The sequence below is a fragment of the Spodoptera frugiperda genome, chromosome 12 (genome assembly GCF_023101765.2).
Source record: "Spodoptera frugiperda isolate SF20-4 chromosome 12, AGI-APGP_CSIRO_Sfru_2.0, whole genome shotgun sequence".
In the NCBI taxonomy this organism is placed as follows: Eukaryota; Metazoa; Arthropoda; class Insecta; order Lepidoptera; family Noctuidae; genus Spodoptera; species Spodoptera frugiperda.
The window spans coordinates 1,800,085-1,818,159 of record NC_064223.1 but is presented as its reverse complement, the minus strand read 5'-3'; the positions used below and the strand labels follow the sequence as shown (position 1 = coordinate 1,818,159).

Below are 18,075 nucleotides of genomic sequence, written 5' to 3'. Positions count from 1 at the left end.
GGTCAATTCCATCAAGTTTTCTTATAATAGTCAAAATCTTAGATACCATACATTCAAAATACGTTGGTAGAGTAAATCATAACAATTATTTCTATTTTATTGATAACAAGTGTTTTGAAGGCGAGATTGAAAATTCTTTTAATATACTAAAATTAATATTATTTATTTGAATTTGAATATCCTACTATACATGAAAAGCTTTGTATGTTTGTTACTCTTTCACATTCAAACGGCTGACGGGATTGAGATGAAATTTAGAACAGGTTAATATTATAGTCTGGAACTAGTTATACATAGGCCACTTTTTTTATTTATCAGAAAGGTGGGCAAAGCTGTTCGCAGAGGCTAGTTAAGAATAAAAACTAAGTCTCATAACTAATCAATGTCATTAATATTGGATGTAAATCCAGAATTTATGTTTTGTAAATCTTGGAGATTTTTTTAAACATTGCCCCATGCTATTCATTTATTAACTATACAGATTAGTTTTTAATATGATTAGTTACATTGCATGTCTGACACTACACAGTCTTTAGTTAATTTTTGATACTCAAATAGTAATAGGATTATTATACCTGCTTAACATATTAAGAAAACATCACACCTTTTACATATTTATTTGGAAAATAAAGGACTAAGCCGAGATGCCTATATTTCCTACTTATTGCCATTTATGTTTGGCGTCCAATATTATAGGTGACGGACATTGTCTTATAGTAACCGGGCACAATTCTAGTTAGATTTTTTAACTAAATATAGTTTGCTGCTATTTATCATATTCATATTGATCATGTTTGAATATTCATTTTATCAAATGAATGTTCATCATATTAATTGAAATATATTTACCTATTAAATATAATTTAAGCAATTGGAACGAAAGATGTGGAAGTTTGGTCAAACTTTATAATTTAAAATATTTTTTATTTTGTGTAAATGTGCATACAATAGTATAGTTACAGTAATATAATAGGTACTATTGATCCAATAGTACCTACTTTATTGACTTCCCTTATCCATATCCAAAAATACCCTAAAAAATAACAATCAAAATGTCAAAGCCCAAAACTCATCTTCCTAATAAATTAACAGCTTGCACTTCTCATCTCTATGAGAAGTATGAGTTCGCATCTTGTCACATGGAGCGTCAGGTCGGGCGGGAGGTCAGTCTAGGCCGCGCGTTCATTGCACGCGGCTCTATGTCAACTGCGGACGTCGAACCCAGCCCCCCTCACCTCACATCTCAGGCTTACCCCCTGGATAAGCTACGCAGCCCACCCAGGCAGTTGTGGGACTTCGCCCATTTGAGGATCAAGGTTCGATCGGGATTAATCTAGACGAGGACGCAATAAGGCCGAACCTTTTCCTTGAAATATATTTAGGCGTGTATTGAATCTGTGTTGTAACCGATGGTCCTAAGTTAAGAGTGTACTTAACTATTAAGTTAAGCCATATACATATTTTAAGTTACGAGTCGTTATTTTAATCTGCGTATAACTTTGACATCTCACGCATCCTTACTGCGGCCGTAAATAACGAATGACCCCTGCATAACTCCGCATCACTGCTAATCCGTAATGTCGGTCCACGTCTTACATTACAACCTGTGAGCCTATGCAGGTTACAAATCAATCTTATTTAGAGCCTACAATACCTGTCCAACAATATTTATGTTTGCGCATCTAATTCAAAAAGGAGATTACAATTAAAATGGATGTTGCGGAACTGGTTTTCGGCTATTCGCAATATGTTGTTATTATGCTAGAAGCACTAATAAAATCCATCATAAAAAATCCTTTTATTGCCGTGAATGGACGTAACGTATCCAGGTCCGCATAGTCAATGACTTGCTATCAACAATGGCATCAGCTCATTTGCATAGCGCCCATGACCCGCTGCCCCGGCGGCCTTGCTTACATAAACCTTTTTTATCCACAATTGGTTTTGGCTAGGAACGAGTGGTTCGGATTACGTCACTTGCTTTTCTACCGCAACTATTGTGTTGCGAATCCCTTGGATCAAATGGCTTCGTTTTGGTTTTCAAAGATGATTACATTATTTGGGTTGACAATATGAACACAATGATTTAGGAAGTAATTGGAAAGTCACTATAGATTATCTATCACCGAAAGAGACGTATTCATCGCTAAATTACTTACGGTATATCATTTCGTCTTCTTAAATTATTGGAGTTCACAGCTATCAGTTTTGTTTCATTTCTAGCTCAAATTATGTAAAAATACGTTTATTACCAATACCGAAACAATAAAGATAAACTATGTTAACTTTTGTGTAAAATACGCGATATAAGGACCCTCATGTGTTAATTAGGAACTCTTAATTTTTTAATAAACCGCCCATTTATAAGGCCCAAACACGCGATCGCGTGATAATATAACCAATTATTTTCCCGCCAAATCGACAAAAATGGAGGTGGAAAGTGACAGGTACAGCGCACCATAGACTAAACACAGCTGGCTTGTAAACTCCTTGTTCGCTTCTATTATCGGCTACTTTTGTGCAATCACTAAGCCTAATATAAGCGTAATGGTAGATTCTAGAGTATAATTATTGCGGTCGCCATATTGTTTTGCAATACTGAAACACGGTCTGAACAATCGCGCGCATTTACATCTATTGAGTCTATCTAAGAAAGTGCTTGTTCGAAAGCAGACTAACAGGGACCTAATGTAGCTAATAATTATTTTTGATTTGATACGTAGGTATCATTGCCGAACCCATGTTTTTAAACATTATTTAACTTATCAGCAATAGAATACAATATCCAATTAAAAGAAAAGCAAAGCAAAATGTCGACACTTAAAAAAAATAACGCTGCAAGTTGATGGACATGACAGTTAATGAAACATTTTGAACACGTTTCTTCTTCAAAAGTTTTAGTACAATTTAGGGTCCTATATGTATTATTGGCCCACAAGAACAGATCCTGATGATATCTTGATTAAGATCCCAGCATCTGTTGGGAGATCTATCTCAATAGGGTTGGTGAAGTAATGGGTTTCCAACAAAAAAGGGAAACACATTTGCTGGCAATCGTTCTATCACTAGCTAGACAGATCGTTACGATTGTCGAGAATATCTGAATAAATCGTAATGCGTTCATCTAGATGCATCGTTGCGAACGTAACATCGTTCGCTAGACTTTCGCGTGTGCGATTGTTGCATAACCGCTTTCCACATGAGTGGCATTCGCCGTCTCACTCGGCCTGGAGTCTCGGTCGTTGACATGCCATCCAGAGATTTTGCGCCTAGGGCTGTTGGCACTGGACTCCGCACGAAAATTGAGGACCACATGTATTGGAACGAAATCAGGAAACCGCAGACGAAATGAACTTCATAATAATTCCAACAATTCCTTGCTTTAGTTATGAAGCAAAATCTTAGCTATGTTGATTCAAAAGATTAGGTTTAGTCGCACTGTGATGAATATTGAAATCTGGAACGACCTGGATTGCGTTTATTTTTAAGGCACTTGCTAAAATGTGTATGAATGTGGATTTAAGTTATTTTATTCTGAGTACAGAGAATGCGGTCGTTAAATCATATTTAAGACAACCCTATATAGCTGACGAAGTGCCTCTACCAAAAAAAATGTGTTGCCAACCGAAATTATTGTAAATTTTACGACGCGTGCTAAGAAATACCGATTAATAATTGTGTCATCCGAGATAAGGCAGCGAAAACTAATTCATTTAAAATGTTATGACTATAAGTCGCTGCTTTTAACATTTGTGTCCTAACTGATATCAAAAAGATTTTTATTGTTATTTGTTCTTACATTTTTTAAACGATAAACTCTAAATAAATTCGCGAATAAAATTCTGGTTTCTTTTTTTGTAACTTTATTATGCGTATTACTTATCTCCTCCAAAGAAAGTAATTACGAGAATTAGTGTTTACGAATTATAGAGGAGATAACAAATAGTTGCGTGCTCTGTTATCTATCACGCTAACCCGCGTGCGCGTGCGCTCTTCACTCGGTACCGGCGTTCTCACTGTTATCGTCACCAACAAAGCAATACTTAACTGCTCTATTCTTTTAGTAGTTAGGCGTTACATTTAATTGAGTCAATAGGCCTTTATTGAATGTACGATATTTGTAGGAGTTGCGTAATAATGGATGAAAGAAAATACTTATCAACAAATGGGTCAATTATGTTAACAAATAATTGTGTTAAACGCATAAAAGTAAATCAGTACGTCGCCAATAATCGGCGGAACGGAACGTAAACGGAAGTGATGCAACGGCACGCGTTTCGGCGCGCATCTGTGTAAACATGGCGCGCTTTTCTGAATGGCGCGATGGCGGGTGGCGTTTCCCGCGCTCGGCTCGCGGCCGACGACCCCGGCCGCGCGGTCAGCGCCCGGGGATAGTGGAGTGAAAGTAATTCGCGATCGGCGACCGCTCGCGAGCCATGCCGCCCTGGTACCTCCAGCGCCGCCGCCGCACACATTTGTTGATACTTTACAGTTTTATTAATCGGTGCTTGATCAATTTTTATTGACATCAATTACGTCAACACCCTATAGGTGGGCGCTGCTGACCAAAGGCTTCTTCTCACACGGAGAAGATTTTGTTATTAGTCTATACATATTCGCAGTTTTACCTTTTTAATTAGTAATTAATGTAAGCATCAATGGTAATACAAAATAACTATCTAAGTTTGCGAAATTAAATATAGCTTGAAAAAACGTAACGTGATTAAAATTTCCATTAGGTACATCGTTTATGAGAGCATCTGCTCCTTTGAATTAAAATAGACTACAAACTAAATAGCGACCAGCTGGCGAAGACAATTAACATTAAAATTTAATATTTACTCAGAGCCTCCTCGCTGAATAGCGGAATCTGAATTATTACTGTAAGAACTACTTATTTTATTTGACTTACAAGAAGTTACGTAAAGTCTTAATTACGACTTATCACGGAATAATATTACGAGAGACGGATCAAAGTCGAGGGTTGATCCTTAGAGGAATAAAGTTAGCGATTCCTAGAAAAGATAATAATATCGTGGAATTATTGTGCTCAATCTAGTTACTAATTGGTATAAGCTTTATAAAGCCACGTCTAATGAACATCTCCAATTTGTGAATGTATGTTATTTATTTTGATGAAATTGTAGAGGGTGTAAAAATAGTTCGTCTCGTTCAGCAAAATTCTTTGTAATATACATAGTTTTTCATGTCCATCGTGTAACACGTGTTATATAATTTAGCGATTAACATAAATTACTTGTACTTATTTTTATAATAAAGTAAGCCTCTACAGTCGATTGTAAACCTGCAATTCGTCTAATTTGAACGCGTCGATAGTAATCGTCTCGTTCTAACGTGGTTCTAATGAGAACCCGTTCCGCAGCCGCTCTTGATTTCATTTAGATACGTTTATATTTAGAAGCGTTTATCAATGTATCTTTATAGTTTTATTAAGCTGTATAAATACTTGCGAAAAGTAACGGTAACTATTCGGCGATAAGGTTTCAAATTGGCTATTTCGTCGAAAATTTTATTCTAATGTTTTATCGAAGCTGATGAGTTATGGTATGAGTTGTTTACGTTATTTTCGCTCGTTACGTCTTGATGAACTCAGCAATGACACTGGGGCAAGCAGGCATTGACCAAACTGATGGGTGAGTGCTCCAGCGCACGAGTGCACGCGTGTGCGCCGGTGCGGCCGCGCATACCCCGTGCACTGGGCCGGGAGGTGACGTAAACTTGCGATATTTTTACAGGTGTCATATTCGTGTCGCTGATAAAGCGGGTGCGTTGACTTCTTTTCGTCATTGTTATCGTAATACACTAATACTTACGCGTTTGTCTCGTATTATTAATAGCTGAGGTTCAGCTGTCCAACTTACGATAATTACATTATCATTGTGCCTGTTTGGACTGTCTTGGAAGAAATAAAAATAATAGGATTAAAAACGATTAGACATTTTAAGCATTTAAGAGAAACCTGAGTTGCTAAGTATTATTTCTTAGGTAGTTGTACGTAAGTAGGTACGCGGATGATACAAGTTTACCTTCACGGGACATTATTTGATATCTTCCTCGAGTTGCGTCATGACTCATAACCGTGCGTACAAAAATACAAACAAAAGGTACGCTAGAACATCTCGTGGCAAAACTATTTTAAGTGCCCTTACATACATACATAAATAAACTCACGCCTTTGTCACCCGAGAGTAGGCAGACACTACAGAGCGCCACCTACTACGACGTCTACGACCATTCCATAAGTTGCGTACTCCTTTAATTTATATCTTTTTTTTTTTTGCATCATGGGAAGTCTGCATCTTGCCAACGAAAAATGCTAAAAGTGCCCTTATCTTAATAATTAACCGCTTATTTGTGGTTTCAGCCATGGTGCCAACAAAGGAGTATAGAGAGAGGAACCTCCTCACTCGTATAGAGGCTATGGAAGGACCTCTTGGGGTTCTAAAGGAGTGCGTTGACAAGAGGCTTAGAGTTAAGGTAAGGCTTTTAAAAGCACCATAGTTGTTGGTATTAAGAAAGATGATTTGTGATATTTTTACGGGGTTTCTTGGAATTTGAGAGGCTTGTTCATGACACTCATAGAGTGACGAAAAGGGAATATTGTACTGTAATATTTCAAAAGTTTTATTTCATCCACCATCGTCGAATTTTGTTGCTGTTTATAAAATATTATTTACGTGTTCACGTCATCACGAAACTAGAGAAGCAGAAGGGTGTTAGAATGATCGATAACAATAAAACTAGGTAGGAAATAGTTTCTATTTCCCCCCACATCGAATCTGCATATAAAATGGCAATTCTGAACTAGAACACATTACTCTAAAACCGTAATACTTTACAGCCAATGTGTGTTTGGATCGTGTGTCATAATTCTGGGTCCTTAATGCATCCTTTGTACATATCTGGCCAGTTTCCAACGCGGAAGCTGTGTGCGCTTTGATGACTGATGGCTTGCCCAAAACCGAAATAGTACAAAGCCCTTTCTACGAGTAGCTAGTGGAAATTGTAAAGCATGGAGCGGACAGTGATGAAGCTCTTTCAGGTTTAATAGCCGAGGTACCTTGGACACTGGTGTAGGGACGTTAAAAGTGAAATGAGCTTTTTGGGGTTAATGTTGTAGATAAAAGCGTGCAAGATGTCTCTGAAATTTTTAATCTTGGTAATCAACTTGATAATCTTTTAATACGATTTTGTCGAGTTCCAAATTATTTTGAGACTAAACAACAAACAAGGATGCCATATTTGCGTATTATTGCGCAGTGTAAACATAATTTAAAAATGTCTGCTCTAGTTTTCCGAGTAAACAAAGCGAAGCTGCAAGCTATGTCAATACTAGAATCGTGCAGAATTGTATGTGCCAGATATTCGTTATCAACATGTTTGGAAAGAAGTTGAATAGACTGTGTTTTATACATTGTTGAAAAACATGCAATTTTTGTCCGTCAGCAAAGTTCCAAAATGTAGATTCGTATGGAGTAGAACGCGCAAGAAACTCCACCTACAAAAGTTTCAATAATTTCAATCTAATTAAAAACAATTCAAACCGAATTGCCACTACCAGAGATATGATTGGCCAAAAAATTCAGCATTATTACATTGTGCAGGACTCGATCCCGCGCTGTTGCTGATTGTTCATTCGGATGGAGTTATTATACGTGATTGGAACATTTTGTCTTCATTATCTGTCGATGCAAGCAATTGACATACGATACGGAATTGATTGGCCGCCAATATTTGGGCGACTGACCTCCAAATTAACTTTGATATAATAACCTTCGATTGCTTTTTTCAAAACAGATCACATAAATTCTAGAATCTTCTGGGTATTTGTAGGCTTTCTAACTTAAATATCGTAACATAACTCATGAAAAGTTGGTGTTTTTGGTATAGACACCAAGGCTGTCTGGAGTTGTTTAGGGATGAGAATATTATACCTATTTTCCTGATACAAGGCCTAATCCTAAACTCCCAAAAGTAAATCTGTGATCAACAATCACTACACAACATCACCAGGCATACAAATCTTCAACACACTATTATGATAGAAATTAATAAATGGTAATACAGTAAATACAACTTGTACATTACAGTAGGTACATGTTACTAGTAATTTAGTAAAATAATGACTGCGTTTGCAGTAGTTTGATCCACGTGTAAGTTGTACTTAATTTGAACACTGCAAGGGCATACCACGGAGTGCTACGCTCCTCGCATGTTACATCGTTACCTTCATGCCTCCGTCCAATTAATTTGCATTCGATTTAATTAGAACAATTGAGCTTTGAAGTCATGTAAATGTAACTCATGAAGGCAATATCCAATAATCACAATGAAATCCGATTAAGGGGTCTCCCATTATTGGTGTTACTATTAATCCTTGCCTTGAGTACTAATTTATTATCTAACATCTGAAATAAGGTAACTAATGAGTCTTGGACTCTTTAAAAGTATACCCAAGGAGATGCTTGACTGTAATGGTTGGTGCTGATATCTAATTATACCTAAAGGAGTCCGGATGTCTCCCGGATAAGAAGCTATGATGAATCTCAGTGAAATTGATAGTAATATTAGTAGTAACGAATATGGTATCAGTAGGGCAAGCAGTCAGTTCTAGAAGTGTAGGATGCTGACTCATAATCGTCTAGGAAGAGCCTTGCAGGCCGTCCGTCCGGCCGGCGTCTGCGCAGCGCGATTTGCAAGTTTCTATTATTGGTGCGCTCGCGCCGTGCGGTGCAATGTGTGGCGTCTGGCGTACCGAGTGCAAATAAATTAGGAGCTCGTGCCTTGTTAATTTTATTTGTAATTTGATTTTAATTGAATTAGATTTTATGATGCTGTTTTAAATGTTTAGTTTTAGAGGCTTTTTAACGAATGATGATGATACTTGATTTTAGAAGTATACTAAAACAAGATTTTAATAAATACGCTCCATTCACTTTGTTTGGGTTTGGTATATTTTGATTTTAAACCGAACCATTTTCGTATAAGCAGGCAAGCAAGTTAATTATAGCGATTACATAGCCCGTAGCCCTTGAAGGCCTTCAGTAAACATACAATATACTGGTACTACTCCGTTTCCTTATACAAAATACATACGAACAAATCGTAATCATCGCTGGGAGCCCTTGTCACCTTGAATACTAATTACACGATTATTTTAAATATTCTCTTTGTTGTAATTCCATTTTAACTGAAAAAATACACGTCTATTCAATTTACCTTCGCAGATTAGACGTGAGTAACAAATCAAGTGCTGTAATAGAAAGGTTGAAGGTATCGAATGAATTTGAGAAGGTAATTGTTAAAGGTTTATCGGTCACCTCAAGTGGAGCTAGTTGCTCAGTGTCAACGAGATGTAGATTTGGTTCAAGTGTATGCAGGAATTAAGAAGTACATTCGTATGGTTGCGTGGGCCCTTAGTTAAAAATATTCATCGCAGCTCGGGGTCCGAAGGCCGGCAGTCGCCGACACAAACACTGTCATTACTATATGTTACGCAGCATGCGTGATGCACGTGGCTGTACCGACACCACGACAGGCAACTGTTTACAACATCAAACTTTATTCACTGTCTTCTCAATCCATTTCCTAGATGCGAATTGAGGAATTGACAAATAAAATTATTTAAAAGCAAGGAACTGACATTGAACATGAAACTGTAAAAATAACGATTGCATCTCGTTTATTTAGTTACCGCAATTTGTTTAAATTAAAACGTTTATAGTTATTTTTCTAAGCATTTATGCAGATACAATCTAGACCCGACGCAGATCTGCGTCGTTAAATCATAGACCGTACACTTATTATTTCAATAACGAACATAATAAAATGTTAATATGATCGTAAAGCGTATATTTTGCCTGATCTTGCGGTTGTAAGATGCATAATTTTCGTGTTTTCATGTAAAGTTCAGGGTTGATTAGCGCGGACGACGGCGCTGACGTCATGCTGCGGAACTTTGCATTGAAACCTCCATCTTTAACATTTTAATTGAACGAAAAATGTTTTTTTGTTGACCGTACCGACCGGCGGGACCTTGCTGTGATGTCAGTTATCTCATGGCCATTTTTGTGAACGTGTGCGTGGCGTGCGCGTGTGTGCAGGCGTATCGGTACGGTGGCGCGGTGGTGTGCGTCTCGTTAACAAGGGCTTGCTAGGACGAATCGGGCACGATACTTCCTAGTAGGTTTGAGACATTTGTCTGTCATTATTCGATTTCGGAGCTGCTGGCCTGCTCGCCTTGAAGCCAACATATCAATGCGTAATTGATTGCTTCGTTAGAGGTGTTGCTGAGAAACCTCGTAGCATGCGCCTATATATGGAGTACTTTTTTGATGCAGCTTTTTACAACATATTTTTTTGGCCTTAATTTATAAGAAAACCGACATTACTGTAATTAATTTTAGATGTAAATTTCGTTTACCTCAGAAGTATCTAATGAAAATTTAAGATTAAATTATAACGAAAAATAAAATTCCATTTACATGTTCAATTAGCTAATCAGGGGCAACGTTCATGGTCTTAATGAACAGGAAATAATATTTATGTTTTTTCCTGAAACCGAGTGATTGCCTGATGTAATCTCATTCAATTAAACGTTTATTATACAAGGTTGTGGATTGCTTTATAATTAAAAGAGACAAGAGATGGGTGTACTGAGTATAAATATGAGAATATTTTGATGCTACTTGTACTTAACTATAAAAAAAGAAACTTATACTGAAGTGAAGAGAGAGTGAGACTTTAAAATAACCTCATTGTTGAGCTTGTTCTATTATTCTGGGAGGTAAAAAACCTATTTTCATACTTCAGGAATTCAGGCAGAAAGTAATGTTAGTATTGTGGTAGTGAAATTAATTAATACAATTTACTAATATTTTTCCAATAGGTACAAAAAATTGGTCCAAATGGACTCGATGTCAATTTGGACCAATTTCAATTCAATAAACATATGTACGTAGGTGTAATGCTAGTCTTCTAGTGCGATACCACTCTACCTATCCAATATAAATTAAAAAGAGTGAAGGATAACGACTTAGGTAATGTTTTCATAAGCAAGCTTTGCGCTCGAAGCGGAAGATATTATAGTAGGCACAAGTATGTAAATGCACATAAAATGGTAAATGAATAGGTATCACCGAGTTATCCTGGTAAGGCTGAGTAAAATTATACAGGAAGTTAGTTTATTCACTTAGTACCTAGGATGGTGTGGTATTGTGTTTTATGGGGTAAAACCGATTATTAAATATGTTTAGACTAATATGCTTATCGCGGATATTTTTTTATTTATTTAATCATGCACAGTTCTCCTATACCGAGGAGCTATTATATGGTAATTATATTAAGATTGAAACATGCCATGTAGATATTCTTTTAAACGATAATCAACCTTACTATTGTAAACATAGGCAACGATCCCATATACAAATACTTGTCCAAATATAACACGTCATTAAAAATAATACATACATACATACGTTATACGTAGTATTTAGTAAATATATATACAGAGTGGTTCTGGTCTCGAGTCGTGAGCTGTTCACCCCGAAATGTGGGCAATGACAAGGTCGTCAACATTCAAACTGATGTTAAAAAAACCTCCGCTCTGCAGCCAGTAGGTGCCAGTGTTAAGTTTAACCGACTATATTACACTCTATATACGTTCGTTCGTTTTGTTTTTATCTTATTATTAGTTATAAGCATCCCCTGTTCATGCTATTCGTAACATAATTGGTGACAACCTCTCTATATCATATCCTATCCTGTCAGTTTTATAAATGCATAAGTATGCGAGGATGTATGAAGAGCTACTGAAGGGATCTGAATGAAAGACTGTAATAACCCTGTGCTGCTTTTATCTTAATGACGCAGGCAAAGTCGCAGGCTGATGCTAGTATTATAATACGTAGTAAAATATTTATTTATTTGAATAACTAAACAAATACACAGGTATCGCCACGCTGAAGTAAGCTTTGTAATCTCGCAAGTAAGTTGAGATTTGTATGCCTTTAAAGTTCTAAGTTACGGTATAAATGCATAATGTAATCGTAAACAATATTTAATGTTTTCTTCTATATACAACGCGGTGTTTTCTTTCCTGTAATTTTCCTATATTACGTACGAGACGTACCTGCAGTGTGTGGTTTACTCTTATTGGATTGGTGGTACTTGATGACCTTACCAGTTTTTTAGCCGCACTAAAAACTTAAATCTTAGTCAGTCCATGAAGGTCTGAAGAAAAAACCTACCAACTCAGTCTGACAAATAAGGTTTTGTAGCTCGAGCTTAATTTTAATCGCAGTAGGTAGACTACTTTTGATTGTGTCGTCTGATGTTTGGAGGTTAAGTATAAAGGTTGTACTCACATCTAACCAACAGCTCCCACTCGATCATGCGATTGATATGGTCACTTGTATCGCGCCATATCTGAAAAAAAGAACAAGACAATTAGTAAGCGTCAACAACAAATAAAATGTAAATCTAAACAACGAACGTTAATTCATATAAAACAGAGCGGCCCGTCCGTACGCTACTCAGTACCTCGATTCATTATCACTCAATTTATCTACAAGGTTTCTCTTCAAAAAGAATCGTATACCCTAACGATAAATTTATGGTTTCAATAATCATTTAGTTTTCAAGTACGCGCCAAGCAAAGGTATGATGCATTCGGCCTCGCGGGTAAACAGACGCTAGATAGCGCTAGACAAAGACGGTGCGAGGTCATGAGCGTAGCCTTGCGCGGGTGCGCGCGCGCACGCTTCCGCCTGTCGACGGCCGAGGCGCACTCGAAGCGCAGTCGCCGCTCGACCGCCGACGGTGACACACGTGTAATTTGCTCCACACACGTCTATGACTACCTAATTAAAAAGCAATTATCAGCTAATTTATGGACATATTTTATTTTCAATAAAATGTAGTTTCCTATTAATTAACTAATTATTTATTTAAGTAAACAAAATACCTCTTCTGCAATGGTCTCCAGTTACATAATAAGAAAACTTACAACTTAGAAAATGACGAATATTAATATGAAATTCCTTGTAAAGAAAAGCTATTATGACGGAGGAATAAGCTTACAAATGGCTCATACATAATCATGGTGTGTTTCATCTTCCCACGCACATGCGTTGCGGTTGCAGCGCCCAGCGGCATGCACATCGCACATAGACACAAAGACCGATGGTGCTCACCGTTAACAAATGTTAATTAAGCCTCTGTATTCACTGTACTACTAGGAAAAATGATTCATGAATCCATTGTCCCTCTTAATCCATTACTTTCGCTAATCTTCGCAGATTGATGCAAATTCGTGCTGGAAATTGAATTCGCAAAGGTCCTATCGCAGTAATTTTAAATGACCTGCGATGCAGAGCCGACCTTTGATTGCCTTGTGGCTTTCCCGATGATTGCAGCTGAATGTCTCAGATAAAATTTATTGTAAATTACTTGAGATAAATGCAGTTATGAGTAGATTAACTTTATACGAACTACGACGTTTATCTACTATTTTCCTTGCTATAATGAGCATTTTTCCAATTTAGGATTTTTAATTCTATTGCCTTAAGACTAAGTATGTATTCCTTTATTCTAGTAATTTACATAAGTCTTCTTAGGACGGTGTTATGCATTCACTACCTGTAACGTCTTGGTATTCTAGTGTCAGTGGACGATGTTATGCAATATCGTCAAATTATGGACAAGAAGTGCTAAGAGTAAGTTTTTTGTTAGGACTCAAAAGGTTTAGCTCGAGTGTGGAATGTCTGCACAAACATGTTGCAGGTTTACGTAACTTTTACATGATTATTGTATGCAGTTTGATAGCTTCAATCTCCATTCTTAGGATTTGTGTAGTATATGTTGTTGCTACTGACTCATTATGCTTTACGAGTATTTTAATGGCCCTTGTTAGGGTAAAGTTCTAAGCTATTTTGCGAAATTTCAAGGAGCGTGTTCGTACATTATTTGCTGAATCATTATGTGATCGGCGCATTTGCATCCTCTCAGCGCATGCGCACACTATCTGATGTGAAAGTTTACCATCACAATGTATGACTGTGAGATTTAAGAGCTGACTAATGTCAGAAAACGAGAAAATTGCGCTCGTCTTACGAGATTGTGCAATAATGTTGTATGAGTGTTGTTTTGTTTTCAACTTATTGCTTAGTAGTTAGTGATTACTTCATGATAATGGAATTTAAACGTTAATAATGTAATATTAAAGTTAATTATGTAAATGGATAGATGTAAAGTAGCGGTCAGCAATAATATCCCCAATCAATCATCTGTTGGCGGCCAGTCAATCAGAGACAGTGGAACAAAAGTATTGTTACGCAAAACGCGTCACAATTACGTTGCAGCGCGACCTCGCGGCAACTGTCACGGCCGGCGCCCGCGCACGCTTCCTGCTCTATGCACTTCTACGATAATATTGTTTTGATTACGATAAAACGTATTGGCAAGCTGTGTGTGTGAGATTCGTGATAATTATGTTATTGCTATTCCGTTGCATAATTGATTGTGAAGTGCACTTGGATTAGTTTCAATAACTTAACATTATACTTTACCTACATGAATATTTTAAGCATTGTTAGCTAACTGAAATGAACGAAATTTCCATACTTTATACTGCATATAATGAAACTGATTATATTTTAATTTAGAAATTAGTCTTAAAAATACAGAAACAAAGGCGAATGTTAAAGTACAACGGTTGAATGTAATTATTATGAACGGACCAACACCTTGTTAATAGTTCTTGGAATATATAAATAGTTGCTGAATAACTAATACTATTTTGGAGCTAGATAATAAGGCAAAGTTTTTATTGGAAGTTGCTAGAGTGTTCGAATTTGTGACTTATGTTTGTTCGTTTCAGTCATATAATAGCAGGATACCGGGGCTCCGGCTCCAAAAGTAGGTATAGGAACGGGGTGGTTTGTAGTCAGTAAGAGTCTGACATTCCCTCTCGCCTCGCCCAAGGCGGGACAAGTCGTTGGATGATTATCGCCCTAGTCGTATAATATCTTGCAGCTAATGACTGAACTTTGGTACACTTCTTTGAGCTAGAAGGACGAACAATAATGATGCTATGTATACAATAATAATGATTGCATTATAATTGTAATGTTCAAAAATGGCTGCCGTAACGAATGCGTTAATTAAAAATGCGGAAATTTACCACCTATCATATTTTTTACGGTAAATCAAAATAATGTAACTGTTCGATTAATAATATTAAGGTCACTCACTTCACTTATACACAAAATAATTAATATTTTGACAAGGACAATGCCCCACTCTGTAACCTTTGGAAAACGTTATCCGGAACTGTTATAAACAATAATAATTAATTTGTATCATGCAATTTTTGGCAGGATTAAATCAGTTTTGGAACAAAACAGCGTGCTTTCCGCGTGTTTATTTATCACGCATCTACTAAAATGTCTGATTGACCTAGATAGTGCAGTTTTAGCTTAATCCCATAGAGCAAGGGAGTTAAGCAGATAATTACGGTTCGTCCCTCTCATGGGAAAATTAAATGTCCCAACATCTCTGGCAGCTGATAGTAAGGCTCGCACAGCAAAAAAATCAAAGATCAAGCAAGAACTGAGCATTTCCATTAATCACTTTTGTAATTACCGTCCATTTTGGTCAGCGGTGCACGCTTCCTATATCGAAATGGTTTCGTGAGGGAGAATTATAAGGCACTCGTCGTGCCTCCCACAAGGACATACGGATGTTGGTCATTTGCGGCGAAAAACTCAATTTTGGACAATAATTGAGATTTTAGTCTGGTGGTGGGTTTTGAAAATTGTGGCTTTGTAACTGTTTTTGGTCGAACGGTAAATGTTGAAGCTTTGTTTGATGTGATTATCCTGCTTTACAATTTCCAAAATGATGACTTCATTGGCTTTCAAAGTATAATTTTGAAGATGATAGTTGTTGGTTCATGTCATTTTACAAATGTAAGTACAGTTTCTTAATGCTACCATCTGGCTACATAAACTCACCACAGAATACAATGGACAGTAAGTCCTTGAATCCTCGCTTTGTCTAAAAATAATATCAATGTTTTGGCAGCGATACCTAAAATAGATGACGTTAATTAAGCTAAAAAAGTGTGTTTGTAAACAAATACGTAAGGTTACATCAAACCAGTTTGGGTAATACTAATGTGTTAATCAAATAACCTAGTGGGTAGAGCTGCGCACGCATCGCAAAATATTTTGCTTATTTTGACTTAACATGTCTTTGTGCGCATGATTCGTTGTTTAAGACGTTCTGACCTTTATTTTATCGGGTTGGTCATATGATACATCTACTTATTGAAATTTTCCAAGATTTTTTGTTCTGCCTTCAGGCAGTGCTGTCAGTCACCACACGCACACAGCTTTATTTCGACGCCTAGAGGTAGATTTCATAATTAGACCTCGGTAATTATAAAACACAAGTCATAGTGCAGGGTGAAGTAAAATAAATTATGTATGTGACTTCGAGGCAGCGACATTTTGCCTATTGTTTCATATAATTCGGATTTAATTCTATTCAACTATTTTTTTAGGTCAAGGTGCTTCGGTATTAATTCAGTCACCATGTAGTCCAATTTTCCACTTTACTATGCAAATGAGATGAGATCTCGGAAAAATTCCAGAGACTATTCTTATCCAATAAAAAACAAATACGCCTCGACCTTTACCCAGTGTAGGGCCGGACCTTGAGACGTTGTTATCATTGTATTTGTACGTTTTTTTAACATTCGATAAAGGGCTGGCCTTGCCGGGTGTCGAGGAAGGCCATTTGTCCGATTCCGGTTATTTTTTCGTTTGGATCTTTATGCACGGCTGAATTTCCGGCTCGGTTTTCCTTCCTCACTCATCTACAATGCAGTTCTCGAAGGTCTGAGCTTGATGTTTTTTGGTTCTATGCTATTGTTCTCTTGTACAAGTTACTCTATACCTACTACTGGAGTCTTCTCCATCCACGATTTAACTAACTAATTTACAATCTGTTCTAAGTCACCAGTTTATCGTTTTAAATAATTTGTAAGGTCGCTATCACGGTCATGATCTTGAATTAAAAGTCACGGTTGTAGGTAAATCAGCTTTAATGAAGACCTATAAAAATATTTGGATAATGAAGATGCCGTGAGTATTGGAATAGATTTCTAGGAATTTTATCTGAATTCTCGAGAAAGTAAAGCAAAGAGATCAAGTATTAGCATAATACGCATCATTGAGAGCCGATGAAAAAGTCAACGTTTCGGTGAGCACTGCAGTCAGCCGTCCATTGCCATCAAAGTAAAATTTAAATGATCTTGATTGAAGTTTTTGCTTGTTCACGCAATCCCGTGGAGCGTGAACATCGAAAGAAATCATCGTGACGTGAACACTCCGGATCATTGCACAGATTATACCAGCCATCGCTTTATTTTTCACGCGAAGGTCCCGAAATGCGGGAAAAACAAGCGGAAGTTACGGTTTCAAAACACGAAGTTTTTTGAAAATAAATAACAGATTGGATGTTTTAAAAATGTTGTTTGACAAATTAATATTGTAAACAAGGAAACGTAACGGAGTATTTTTGGATTTCCAAATCAATAGAAAAATGCTATTACTCAAACTTGAAATGGGACAGAGGTAACTTTACATTTAAAGCGAAAGCGAAGTCAAATCTGCATAACACAACACGTTTACCCAGTACACAGTAGACAATCACAGCATCACAAACAAAGGTAGGTGACCACTGTGACATGACGTCATAACACCGAATTATGCCGAACGAAACAAAAACACCGGCGTCAGGTGCCCGTGACCGTGGCGGCTGCGCACGCGCCGAAATCGAGAGTGCCGGATCTGGAGCGTTTGCGCAACGAGACACGACCGCTTGCTACTTTCGCGGTTTTGATGAGTTGTGATAGGTCGTGGGTTGATCTAACACATCACTTATCACAACACTACATATGTAAATATACGATAATCGGAGAAATTATCAAAATTATTCAGATTCTGACTTGTAGAACTTGTTGCCATAAGTTCATCTTGTATCTTCCGA

General features: G+C 37.1%; 2 protein-coding genes across 10 annotated transcripts in view; one reads left to right on the top strand and one right to left on the bottom strand.

Annotated features, from left to right (window-relative positions):
• LOC118263008 (ecdysone-induced protein 74EF) overlaps positions 1-18,075 on the bottom strand; it is a 192,288-nt gene that overhangs the window by 129,085 nt on the left and 45,128 nt on the right. For 6 of the 8 annotated variants that reach the window (XM_035574735.2, XM_035574734.2, XM_050697544.1 and 3 more), the window contains exon 3: positions 12,387-12,447. The gene's annotated coding sequence lies outside the window, so the exon portion shown is untranslated. Of the gene's footprint in view, positions 1-12,386; positions 12,448-12,561; positions 12,715-18,075 lie in introns of those variants that run through there. The other 2 variants (XM_050697545.1, XM_035574736.2) reach the window with 2 other exon arrangements.
• The window catches only part of LOC118263009 (U7 snRNA-associated Sm-like protein LSm11), a 36,876-nt gene that overhangs the window by 8,937 nt on the left and 9,864 nt on the right, over positions 1-18,075 (top strand). Inside the window, exon 2 of one of the 2 annotated variants that reach the window (XM_050697550.1) lies at positions 6,386-6,498. The exons of the other annotated variant lie outside the window; for it this stretch is intronic. Coding sequence (XP_050553507.1) covers positions 6,386-6,498 — 113 coding nt within the window. The remainder of the gene's footprint in view (positions 1-6,385; positions 6,499-18,075) is intronic. 2 annotated transcript variants of the gene reach the window in all.